Raw genomic sequence first — 13357 nt, 5'->3', positions numbered from 1 at the left:
AGCCTGCCCGCAAATGAACATGGCGGCAAAGGCATCGGCGGTAGGTCGCCTCGGTGCCATGGAGAAAGGAATCTTTCCTCTATGGTCGGCGCTATCGCGAATTACCTGCGCGGCACGTCAAAGCCAACGGCCTTGACAAGGACGTGGTCATCGAGAGCCTGGTGTGGATTACGATCGCTGAAAACACCGGAAGTAGAAGGTGCAGCAGCAGCGAGTCGGCTTACCCGAATGTGTCTTGCTTTTGCACTGCCGGCTGAATCCGTCGCCACCACTGTGTCCGCTTGTGTCATTTCGGCTGGCGTGTCTTCCGAAATAACTTTAGTAAAGGCATAAACTGTTTCTTTTCAGTGCCTTGTATGCATAATTATAACTTTGTACGAACTTCAGTGCTCAGGAAACTGGCAAAATGGAATGAATTCTCAAGCGGCGATGGCGGGGGTGGCATGTGTACGACGTACAAAACAACCGTGAATGCTTTCGGCAGGCGCAGACATGGTTTTCCGGCCGCACTGGCATTTTCGCTTGAATTCTTCAATGTGAATTCTCCAGTACTCGTTTTTTTTTTTCATGTCGACTTCGCGGCGCGGTTTTCCGGCTGCTTAAGCAGGGAAGCGAGTGAATTTTCAATGAGTTTGGCCGCCTTTGCTTGCTCTGATGTCAACTGTGAGTGCGCTGCGCCAGCAGCATGAGCGAGAAAACCGCAGCACTTAAGAGACAGTGAAGGCAGGAAAGTTCAAAAGAACATCACACTTTTTTTTCAGCAAGGTGTAGTTGCGAATGAAGTTCTTATTCATAATTTTTATCAGCTTTAAGTTGATAAGAATTCGGGCTGATACAAATATTTTACGCGCTCCCTTCGGATTCGTATCATCGAGATTCTACTGTATGGAACTGTGTTGTCGGTGTGACTGCATGACGTCAGCCCATCAACTGGCTGAATGCAGTTTAGCCAAGGAAGCTTCTGGCCAAATGCCCACATGCATTTAGGATGTCACATTGTAAAGTGACATTGACTTGGTTTTCAATTCTCAAAGGTAATGGAAGTTCTTCATCGGGAGACTTGTTATAGCATGCCTGCATGCTTTATTTTTTTTTGATATCTAGGCAATGGCACTACTATAAGTGAGCAAGATAAGATGACTCCATCGGTTCTCATCTTTGCCTGCTGCCTTGTGAATTGTCTGTATTAGAAGTTGCAATGAGTTTTTGTCGCGGCACCATTCAGAAGGGGGTGGGAGTGTGGGGAATAGAGGACATCAATGAAACTAGTAGCATATAATAATGTGCAATAGCAAGGTGCTAATGTTAATCCTGTTAGTGAATATAAATACTTTGTGACAAGCTCCCTTATCGTTGTAGATAGTGTTAGCCAAGATGTCAGTTTAGCTGGCCCTACTTACCCTAGTGAGGGCTCTTAGCAGAACCTTGAGTAATAACTCGCAGTTCTCGCGTGTTTGTCTCTCTTGTAGGGATGCTTTCATCAACAAAGCAGCCTTTCTTTTGTGCCTGCTCTGTGGCTTGTCTACTGATACACTTGCAGTTATTTTTATTTGTAGGCTTGAAGTTTCACATTTCTATTTGTTGCTGCTGTTCTCTTCTCTAGAAGTGATGAGGCAGCATCAGAGGACCAGGTGGCAAATGAAATTTTACTTCAAGCACAAAAAGCAGCGAAGGCTGCAGCTGACAAGTTTTCTTTGAAGAAAGTGAATAGCAAGGTGAGCTGCAAATGTTAAACAGCTTCACAAGTTGTCTGCAGGAAAACAAAAGCTAAGGTGTTGTTACCCATGTGTAGAGAGGGAGATAGTGTGTGCTGATTCCTGTAAATATCTGTCATGATTCTTCCCATCTCGTTAATTTTTTTGAGCTTGTACCCATCTGACCTGTAACAGAGCATTGCCGTCACTGTAGTTTTACCGTGGACCGATGTCAGCACGCGAACTTGCTTCGCCCCCTTCTTCTCGACGGTTGTGGTGCCAGGCATGTAGAAGTAAAGAGGCGTCTGGTCGGCATTCCCGATTTGCCCAAGCAGGTAGCCATTGTTGTGCCGCAAGTTTAGGACGAACCTCTGAAAACTGTGAAGCTTTTCATCGTACTCCTCCGCAAAACTTTTCGCATATGCCCGTTTGCTTTCGGAGGGAAAAGCCTTTCCTCTTCATAAAGTTACCGTATTTACTCGATTCTACCGCGCCCTTGATTGTAACGCGCACCGGGTTTCCACGATGAAAAAAAAAAAAGTAAGACATCGATTGCAACGCGCACCCATTTTTCTCGTTGGCCCACATGATCACACCACTCGGGAAAATGCTCCTTTCGGGAGCGTCTTCCGTTTAAATATGAGGTACGGGGGAAGCTTTTGCCTATCTGACGTGCAACGGAGCATTGCTGTCACTCTTGTTTTACCGTGGCCCGATGTCAGCACGCGAACTTGCTTCGCCCCGTACTTCTCGACGGTTGTGTGCCAGGCATGTCGAAGTAAAGAGGCGTCTGATCGGCATTTCCGATTTGCCCAAGCAGATAGCCGTTGTTGTGCCGCAAGTTTAGGACAAACCTCTGAAAACTGTGAAGCTTTTCATCGTACTCCTCTCGAAACTTTTCGCATATGCCCATTTGCCTTCGGAGCGAAAAGCCTTTCCTCTTCATAAAGTTAGTTAGACAGCACCTGCTCTCATTAAACTGGCTCCGCATTAGCCCTTTTTCTAAGGCTAACTGCGTAGCCCGCACTTGGAGCAGTTCTGTCGTCAAAAGTCGCTGTGCCGCTCGCTGCTCAAGCATATGCTCGCCGAGCAGCTCTTCAATTTGCGGAAACCGACCCTGCTGTGGTCCACTGAAGCCTTTGCGTGAATCTTTGCTGTCGACAATATTCTGCTTTTGTTTCCGCCAGTCCTGCACGCACCTTTCGGGAACTCAGAACGACCGCGATGTGGCCCGATTTCCGTCCGTTTTGGCACACGCGATGACTTTTCTTTTAAAAGCGGCATTGTGGTGCACTCGTCGAGTTTTTGGAGTCGGCCGTACCATGCCGTCGATGCTAATGCACACCAAGATGACGAACTCCTCAGCACATGTACGAAGTGCCGCACATGGGAAACACATAGCCAGAAATGGCCGATGCGCCATGCCGACGCACGTAGGGGGCGGCCATTTTGGAAGTGCCGATGGCAATAGAATGACTGTATTCATTTTTTTTCTTTCGTACTCGATTCTAATGCGCATGCGATTTATGAACTCGCTTAACCGGAAAAAAGGTGCGCGTTAGATTCGAGTAATTATGGTAGTTAGCCAGCACCTGCTCGCTTTAAACTGGCTCCGCATTAGCCCTTTTTCTAAGGTTAACTGCATAGCCTGCTCTTGGAGCAGTTCTGTCATCACGGGCCGCTGTGCTGCTCACTGCTCAATCACATACTCACCGAGCAGCTCTTCTATTTGCGGAAGCCGACCCTGCATTGGTCTACTGAAGTCTTTGCGTGAATGTTTGCTGTCGACAATTTTCTGCTTTTGTTTCCGCCAGTCCTGCACGCACGTTTCGGGAACTCCGAACGACCGCGATGCGGCCCGATTTCCGTCCGTTTCGGCACACGCGATGACTTTTAAAAGTGGCATCGTGGTGCACTCGTCGAGTTTTTAAAGTCGGCCCTTCCATGCCGTCGATGCTAATGCATTACAAGATGACGAACTCCTCAGCACACGTACGAAGTGCCGCTCATGGGAAACACATAGGCAGAAATAGCCGACGCGCCATGTCGACGCACGTAGGGGGCGGCCATTTTGGAAGTGCCGATGGCAATAGAATGACTGTATTCATTTTTTTTCTTTCGTGCTCGATTCTAACGCGCATGCGATTTATGAACTCGCTTGACCGGAAAAAAGGTGCACGTTAGATTCAAGTAATTACAGTATTTTTGAAAGAATTGTGGTGTTCCCCTCACAACATCACAGCTAACAATTTATATGCCTTGGTCAGAATTTCAAAGCTATCCTACTTTTGTAATCACAGAAGGCCATAACATTCAGAGAACCTAAGCTTTTGTGGCTAATTGGTTGATTTGTTGCTTAAGAAGCCACAAGGTAATACATTGCAGTGATACTAATGAGAGACAGCTAAGCACCGCAGTCTCGCTACTTCCAGCACAAAAAATTTTTTAAAAATCTTGTGGTCAGCTGAATCGAGTGCCTGTAGAAAACAAGACGTGCTTCACTGCAACACAGTAGTGACGCTTGAGCAGCATGTTGCATGCTTCTCGCAATTACAGCACCTCATGATTTACCCAATCTTTCGCCGCAAATCCGCTGGAACGCCGGCCCGTAAGAGCCACAAAGCAATGCATTGTAGTGACACTGAGTGGCAGCTAAAGTACCCCAGCCTCGCTTCTTCCAGCACACACATGCACAAAAAAAGTCTCATGGTCAGCTGAAAAGTGTGCCTGTAAAAAACAAAATGTGCTTTACTGCAACACAATGGTGACGTGCGAGCAGCATATTGCATGCTTCTCGTCATGTCAGTGCGTCGCGATTTACACGTTATTTCTGGAAATACAAAGAAATTAATAAAGGACAGTCTGTCGGAATTTACGATGTATAGAACCTCTGATTGCCGGTTGCTCCAGCAGAATGCACACTTGCACAGCTGGCGGAGTTCTTGCCTGCAACGCCTACTTCGAAAAGTCAGTTCAAAAGCTTCAGTGATCATGTTTCCCAACCAAAACACATTGCGAATTTGGTCACACTGGCCCTTATTAAATTTTTTTATTTTACCAGAAAGAATCGGCAAATGGTCGCGTCATGGTGCTGGCGCAGCAAGGTGAAGGCGACATGCTGTTCGCGTGTCACTACTGTGTTGCTCTGTAAATGTCATATTTTCCGCAGCACACATTTGAGTTGATTACGACAGCATGCTCTTTTTTCCCCCTTCTTTTGTAGTGGCAGCAGTAAGGCCCGCTGTCACTGTTCCCGTTAATTAGGGAGGCAATCGTCGGGCTAATTCAAAGAACTGAAGTATCAACCCCTTGAACTGCATCACGAAAGTACGGACAATTTAGATGTGGTCCTATTCAGCGTGCCAGTGAACGCTGGCTGGGGTCCAAAGAACAAGTCAGAGCCAATATTTGATACCAAAACAAAGAAATATATTCTCAAATAAGGCAGATCAAACAACACACAAGTATGCACACTCTGCAATAATCTAATACAATACGTCACCGACCAAACAACGGGTTACAAAATACAATTAGATACACTCAAAACAACGGACACAAGCAACGACATGCGCTACAATGCAATCTCATGCATTAACCAACCAAGACACATAAAGAATAAAAAGTTCATCAAATCTATTCAGTCCAAAGTTCTTAGAATAAAGCTTGAATGCTTCTCTTCAAGGAAACACTCACTAAAAGTACAGGAATGTTGTCGTTCCGCTGCTCCCGAAGTTCTTCTTCCAGGAAACCTCGCGTCGCCAAATGTCCATCCTTCGATAAGAAGCCTTTCTCGCCGGTAACACATCGTCCACTCACGCGCTGCGACAGCAGAACGCGTCTTTGCCCACTGGCGGTAAAGAGACAATTTTATCTTGCTTGTAATACAAGCCTTCACCCGCAGGTGGAAAACCTCTTCATTTCATCTGCTTTGTCACTGTAGACATAAGCCTTTGCCCGACGGCGGAAAAACTTTCTTCATCTCTTGCTACTGCCGCAAAACTTTCATCTTCTGACCACCATCCTCTGCTCGCTTATATACATTTGCCCTAGGTTCCAGAAGCTTCGTCGGCGCGCTGCACAGCTGAAGCTAGGGAAAAGGCGAGCCTTTTCGAGAACTATTCGCGACGTGATGCAACTAGGGAGTGACTCATGCTTTCCTTCTCGAAGATTCTGGAGGTCGCGCGGCGATAGATGTGAGGAGGTTGGTCAGTGCAGCGATGACACTTTCTTAGGGGGAGAGACAGCGTTCCTGAGGAGGCCTTTTATTTCTTTTCTTCTTTTAAACCGGTGTCTGGCACTTCCGAGCGGATCCTGGTATTGTCGCCGTTGCTAGAACTCGGAGACGCGCGCTTTCTTGAGCTTTCATTTGTGACTCCTGCCATTCCTTTGTGTTTTCAACAAAATTGGGACCAGGTATTGCTAGAAGACATAACCTTTGGAGCCTCAAACTAGCCGTCTCAGCAAATGACCTGCCCTAATTCCTTTGACTAATTCCAAGTTCCTTGCTTCCCACTTTTTTTATGTTCTGTAAACTCGAAAACTTGTTTAATCTGAAGATTGCTCACAGTCCCTGTGACTTTGAATTAATGAGGTTTTACTGTAAATCAAGTTCTGCGTGTCTCCATTGGGATCAAATGGTAAAACCGAAAAAGTGGAACCGTAAGAGTTTTTCCCCATAGGCATTGCCACAGACTGTGTGATTCTTTAGCGCTAGAAATCACTTGTTTATCTCTCATTTTGTTTATGTTCTGTTTATCTCTGTTTATCACATTAATTTTCAAAGGTTTTTGTAAGTTCTAGGAATTTGCAGCACCTCCAAGTCGGCTTGCATTGTCATTATAGCTTGAAATTTCAAGTGGAGGGTCGAACACGTACACTTACACCAAATGCACTGCGGGACAGAAAACTGCTATCTACATGTACAACAAAAACACTGAAAAGGTTAAAGGTGGTTGAAATTGGCAGAGTCCTCCACGATGGCTTTCTTGTAGTTGTAGTGGGGTTGGGGGATGTTAAACACCAACAGTTGATTGACTGGCAAGTGCGTGATAAACCTCCCAAGTGACGCCAGAAATTATTACATGTGTCATCAATGTCGGGTAGAATACCAAAACAGTAATGTTAGCCTACTGATGTGCCGTCTGCAACATTTTGCATGTGTACCACTGCTTAGAGGCACCAGTTCAACCAAATGCGTAGCTGTGTCTCGTGGCAGCAATACCATGTCACTGCTATCGGTGTTAGACAAGTACAACCATGAGCAATAGAAAGGTCCCTTCTGCAAAAGGGACCTTTCTATTGCTCATGGTTGTTCTGCAAAAGGGACCTTTCTATTGCTCATGGTTGTACTATGTGGTAAAATATCATGTTTTAATTTTTTTTTCTTTTTTTTTCTCAGTTTGGCTTTCTACGTCAGGTGGAGGATGGAAGCACCACATTATCAATATTAAATCCAGACTGTGGGAGTACTAATGGTAAGCGATATATGTATTTCAACCTTTTTTTTTACCTTTTACTGTATTTGTTAATGGTTCTGCTCCATTGGCTGTAACATTATATTGTGTTTAATCCACTGTAGAGTCTCCTCATAATGTGCCCTGCATTCCAATTCCTGGGAGTGTTTTACGAATTTCGCCTAGTAATCGTTCTTGTCATCACATGTTGCAGGATCAAAAGAAATGAAGGTCAACCTAGAAATGCTAGTTGGAAAGCTTGCTCACGGAACTGGAACCCTCATGGACTTCAAGGATGAGATCAGAAACATTGCACGACCAAGTAAATGGCCTCCAATTTTTCTACCTGTACAGCTGTAATTTGCTCCGATGAAATAGCAGTACCAGGGCTTGAAGGCACAGAAATGCTTCATTAAGCAGTAAAAGCAATTTAATTTGACCGTTACTGTAAATGGAAAATATTATTGGACAATTTGTGGAGTATTATTTTTAAAAAATGTCTACTTAAATTGTGTCTACTTAGATTGATCCCTGCTGTGAAGGAAGTGTGCAGGACTCAAAAACATGCTGTCAAGTAGTTCGCTGCTGGTGCACGAAGACATTAATGCCCTCAATCATGCTACCAACAGACGACCAGTGCTGCATGTAGACTGAAAGCATGAGCAGGTTGCAAGCAAAAATGAGAGGCAATGGTAACCGCTGTTCTCTAATATGTCGCTGTGTGCCTTTAGATCTCGTTGCCCTTCACATATTCCGACAATGGAAAATGCTGGCAGTGCAGTTTGTGCAATTTATTGCGTATGAATTTTTGTTTTGTTTCGTTTAAGGGAGGAGGTGGCGTTGAAAAAAAAACTTTTTGTTAGTTGACCTAGAGCAATGAAATTCGGCGTGCATTCTCATAAGTGTCTTGAATAGGGAAATATGCAGTTTCATCATGATACCGTGAGTAGTTCTCAAGTTACATCATGCTACTTGGTTAGACTTATTTGGTCTGCTTATATGGCAAGCCTAGGGCTGTAACAAAACATGCCAGGAAGCTGCAAATGGTGTTGATCTTCACTCAAAAGAAGACTATTGGGTATGACAATCTCAGAATTTTTTTATCACTTTTTTTTTAATAGAGATCATCATGGCTGCCTACACACATTGTCAGAAAGTGTTATGTACAAGTCATCTTCTAGAAAAAAAAAACTGGGTCATAAACAAGAATTCTAACATTGTCAGACCCCCAAGAAAAGTTTTGAGATTCAGAAGAAAAAAAACTACATCAAAATGCGTCCAGTCATTCCCTTGTTACACTTTCCACGACCAATGCACAATGTCCAACACACACTTGTAAGAAAAAGCCTGTCGAAGTTTCTGACAGGCTTTTTTCCATTACTTTCTTATTTCTTGTTGTTGAATATTGATGAAAATTTGCACAGACACTACAAATGACCTTACAGTGTTTCCATGAAAATTTTGAGGCGATACCACAAATACTTTACGAGAGACAAATTATTTCTTCATTGAACCTCGTGGAGGGGCTGAGCATAATGTAAAAAAGAAAACAGTATTGAGAAAACTGCGTTTAAAGTTTCAACTTTTTTTTGTCTCTAAGACACCTAAAAACTGTGATCTCAGGTTTGTCTTGTGATATTTGACTTCTCAGGCATCTGGTCTCCGACCAGTGTGCCTTGGTTGCCTTTTTTTCCCCTTATAACCTCCTTTTCATGATTTACAAAGAACAAGTATGGATTTCAAAAAAAGTTCTTTGTATGAAGCAGTGGTGTGATAGGCATGACAGAAAAGATTGTAATTGAATGAGACCATATACTGAAATGATTACACATATTTCTTGGGCTGAAGTTGTAATTAGCATAATTAAGTACTTGATTACAAATAATCACTGATTTGGAGAGAGGTTTATTGCATCAGATAAATGGATCACACAATGACGGCCTATGTCTTCTTTCCAAATAACAAAGTTATGGGCAGAAGACTGGTGGCATAGAATTTTTTAGCAGGATAATTAATGACGCGAAACGGGCATATAAAAATTCGTGCCCCTGATTCATACGCGCTTTTTTGCCACTCTAGCCGTGAAACGCATCATCATACAGCGGGTCGCAAAACTAATCTACGAGGCTTTCATTGCCTCGGAACATTCATAGACGTTCGTGGCGATATCAAGCACGGCTCCAAGCACGTCTAAATCGCATCACAAAAGCTTATTGACAGCACTCCATATGACCGTGGAGTGCGCGGCCGCGTGGACAGTGCAGCCGGCGCGTAATGCACTTGCCGGCGGCGTTCGGTGACGATGCGCGAAATGTGTAACTACGAGGACGAAAAATCGGCGCGCACTGCGCTTGGCATCGCATTTTCGAGTGACGACACGCGAAACTACTAGCCGCTGTTCAGCACAATCCTTGGCAGTGAAGGGGGGGGGGGGGGGCGACGAGCTTGACTGTGTGGTCTGCTGCCGATGCGTAATATGCCCGTACATGGTTCAGAGGAGCTAGTGAGTGATGTGCTTCATCCCTTGCGAAGAAGCACGTCGCCAACAGTGCGGTAGCGCGTTGTTCCTACCCGCAATCTCGCTGTCAGCCGAGTTAGGGCTAAAGCCGACTCCGATGATGTGTTGCGCTCGTACACCGCGCGCCCGCTCGTACACCGCGCGCCCGCTCGTAGTAATCTGATCATGCATCCAGTGCGGCCACTCGTAGTAATCTGATCGTGCCGGCGCTTACAGCTTCGTTGCTTGCGAATAAGCACGTCGCCACGAGTGTGCTAGCGCGTCGTTCCTGCCCGCAGTCTCGCTGTCGCCAGAGTTAGGGCTAAAGACGACTCGGATGACGCGCCGCGCTCGTGGACCGCGCGCCCGCTCGTATAACCTGATCAGGCATCCGCTTACTGCTCCTAACTAAAGCTTAATTATATCTTAAGCGATCATCGAGCCGTGAACACGTCACGAAGTAGCGATTTTCGAGACCCATGTCCTTGCGACGCACAAGCAGCAGACGACGATCTCCCGGAGCGAGCGTTGGACGAATGGCGAGACGAGCTGAGACAACATGGCGGCCACAGCCAATCAAGGGCCTCGAAACGACCTTCAAACATTTGCTTTTTGTGCACTTGTTCTTAAAGGGAGGAGCCAGCTGAGGTGGGAAAGTTAAACATGGAGAAATGCTCTTTCCGGTTAACCAAAAAAGCCGGTTCCCGGACCCGCCATCGCGAAGATATAATTTTTTGAAAATCGCTGTTTTCTCGTGATTTACAGAAAAATTTTCGCTACCTAGGGGGGTGAAACGAATTTTCCGAAGCACTTCTGCACGGTTTTCGGTGTATATATTTTGGAATCGGGTAGAAAAAGGGTTCCAGAAACTGAAAACTTGATTTAAAAAAAAATCGATTTTTTTTGCCATTTTTTGTGATCCCAAAGCCGTGTCCCCCCTTAAACAAAGTTTACTTGTGCAAAAGCAACTTAGGCTAAGCTGTGCCAGCGACAGAGCACATTTTCATTTGCTTCATTTACTTAAGATATGAGCAAGTGTGAAAATGAAGACAGTTATGTTCATTGTATCACCACTGAAAAATTATTCTTTTCTATAATTCGCCTGCAGCATTGATCCTTCGAAACTATGACACATATAAGGACACTATGTGTGCAAGGTCCTAATCCCATGTTTCTTATTTTTCTTGGTCTAGGAAAACTGTTTCAGCTATTTTTCTGGGGGATATTCATTGGGCATTTGTCTATAAGCTATAAAAGTTATACATGAATTTTTTTTTTTTTCAATTGTTTATTACAGTCAAACCCACTTATAACCATCCCAGATGTGACAAGGTTGAAACGACCATTTCAGTGCACTTACGATTTGCCAATGCTACCTCTTGAAACTGCATCCACATATAGCGAACATTTTTGAAAGCCTTCTACTTTTACAGTGAACACTTCCGACACAGTTGCGCAAAAGATATGGTGCATATGAAAAAGAAAAAAAAGTTAATGGAACGGTCATACTAAAACATTGCCAGAAGCTCTTGCGTATACCAGTTTGTAGTTTATTCGTGACAAAGATATAGTAGACCAAAACGAGCACTGTATGCTTATTTTGGACACTGCGATCAAGGTCGCTCTCTTTCTAGGCATTTCATCACCGGAAAAATGGCACTGACAAAAGCAAAAAAGAAATAAAAAGAAATAGGCACAATGAAGACTTGCGGTCAGCTTTCGTGCGGCCAACTTTTCTGACGTCGTTCTCCGAGTCTGCCTTTGAACACAAAAAGCTATAAATCCAAGAAGCGATAACTTCTTGTCGCAGAAAAGGTCACTGTGACGCTCAACTTGCCGACATCATAATGTGCCGCCAAACATCTTTCGTCATTCGGTAAAGGCAGAGATAGGTCGATCAATGATAACGAATTCCGTGCAGTTGCGCCTGTGCCTTAAAACAGAAAAGCATCGGGAAAGATGGAAAGCAAGGTGGTTAGTGGCGATGAATGTACCATTTTGACTCGTCGCGGACAACCTTATCACAGTAATCTGCAGATGTCTGCTCGGCTGTGCTTGTTTAAACCACACAATGTGACAATCGCACCAGTGCGTCATGCTGCCCTTCGCAAGTTTGTTGCTGTCGCATCATGCGAGGCCGCTGGCGTGTCGCTCGCAAAATGCACGTCTTCATTATGTTGAACGAACAGGCTAGTCGCCGCACTCGAGCACAATACCTTGTGAAGCATGCATGAAAATGCACAAACGTGCACATACATTGTTAAACTGCAAATGGCCTGGCATGTAACGGCGAATGTTGAGTAAGCAACATGGTGCATGCAACTAGCCAGGGATGCTCAGTCCCACATGGTAGTAATGTGCTTCAGAGGTATGGCATGAGTGCTTTGTAAATGTAGTTAAATTCACCCGGGAGCACACCGCAGACGTTGCTTAACATGCAAAAAGCCTAACTTGTCACCGGAGGGGTTGGTTGCACTTTTTAATAAAAGTACACAGAAAAAAAGGAGGGTTTGGTCCCAAAGGGCACATTTTTGAGGGCGAGTCCATATACAACAAACTACTGATATAACGATTACTTATTGTGGCATTTTAAAATTTGTTGTAAGTGGGTTCGACTGTACTGATAAATACATAAGCTTATTGTATACAAGTTGTTTAAGAGGATAGCTAAGAATGCCATGTTAGTTACTTGCAGACTCCATTTATTTGGCAATAATCTGGCGAAGGCAGAAGTGTCGGTGTGTGTGTCCACTTGGGAATACTGCACCAGGAGCTAGAGTGAACACTTTCATTGGCCATAAAGGCACCAGATTTATTTAGAAGAAAGGTACGCTGAACCCATGACGGTGAGAGCCAATTAGCTCTGTAGCTTTCTCATTAGCACAAAAAAATGTCAGTGTCCAATCGTTAATTCATACCTAATCGCCCAACTCTCAATCGTAACACTGTAGTTGCTTGCCTTGTGCCGATTGCCATGAAAAAAAAAAGTGTATCAGCCAATGCTAATACTGCACATTTTTTAAATGAAATAGCACAAAAATAAAATTGCTTTTCATACGACTTTCATTTTTCAGTTTTTCCTATTTCTCAGCTCATTTATTTCCCGACTCCTATGTTTTTTATTCAGTCTCATAAATATTGTATCATCAGGGTTCTACAGTAGCACAGTTAAATGTTTATAAAGCATAAATGAAGTTCGTAAAATGTGCACTTTACTTCATTATATTGAAACATTGATAAGTTCAAACTTGATCGTGTATGCAAAGCATTCAGTGATGGATTTTTTTCTTACGTGGAAGGCATCAAACAAAATATGCAGTCTGAAAATATGCAGTCTTAATACGGAAAGCATTAATTTCAGCAATGTAAGAAGAAAAACTGTTGAACTCGATTCAGTGACTTTGGCTTGATGCCATGCCAGCAAAACCCTGATTTGAAATACAGTATAACCTCGTTAAACGTTGCCAAGTTCAGGTTCCATTGGAACCTGAACTTGGCAACGTTTAACGCTAGAACCTTATCTAGTGAGGGAAGTCTAGCTGTACTATTCGAGGAGCTAGAGGGTGTTAAATGGGATATAATAGGGCTCAGTGAGGTTAGGAGGACAGATGAGGCCTATACGGTGCTACAGAATGGGCACGTCCTTTGCTACAGGGGCTTGGCAGACAGAAGAGAACTGGGAGTGGGGTTCCTAATTCACAGAAACATAGCTG

At 44.2% G+C, this 13357-nt stretch overlaps 1 protein-coding gene across 5 annotated transcripts in view; it reads left to right on the top strand.

Annotated features, from left to right (window-relative positions):
• The window catches only part of LOC119176302 (bromodomain-containing protein 7), a 116437-nt gene that overhangs the window by 59253 nt on the left and 43827 nt on the right, over positions 1 to 13357 (top strand). For 4 of the 5 annotated variants that reach the window (XM_075877334.1, XM_037427515.2, XM_037427513.2 and 1 more), the window contains 3 exons: positions 1604 to 1715; positions 7093 to 7168; positions 7362 to 7469. In XM_075877334.1, coding sequence (XP_075733449.1) covers positions 1604 to 1715; positions 7093 to 7168; positions 7362 to 7469 — 296 coding nt within the window. The remainder of the gene's footprint in view (positions 1 to 1603; positions 1716 to 7092; positions 7169 to 7361; positions 7470 to 13357) is intronic. The other variant, XM_037427514.2, reaches the window with a different exon arrangement.

The sequence above is a fragment of the Rhipicephalus microplus genome, chromosome X, assembly GCF_043290135.1.
Source record: "Rhipicephalus microplus isolate Deutch F79 chromosome X, USDA_Rmic, whole genome shotgun sequence".
NCBI classification, from domain to species: domain Eukaryota; kingdom Metazoa; phylum Arthropoda; class Arachnida; order Ixodida; family Ixodidae; genus Rhipicephalus; species Rhipicephalus microplus.
Note: the sequence above shows the minus strand (reverse complement) of the source record. Positions and strands in the feature narration are given on the sequence as shown.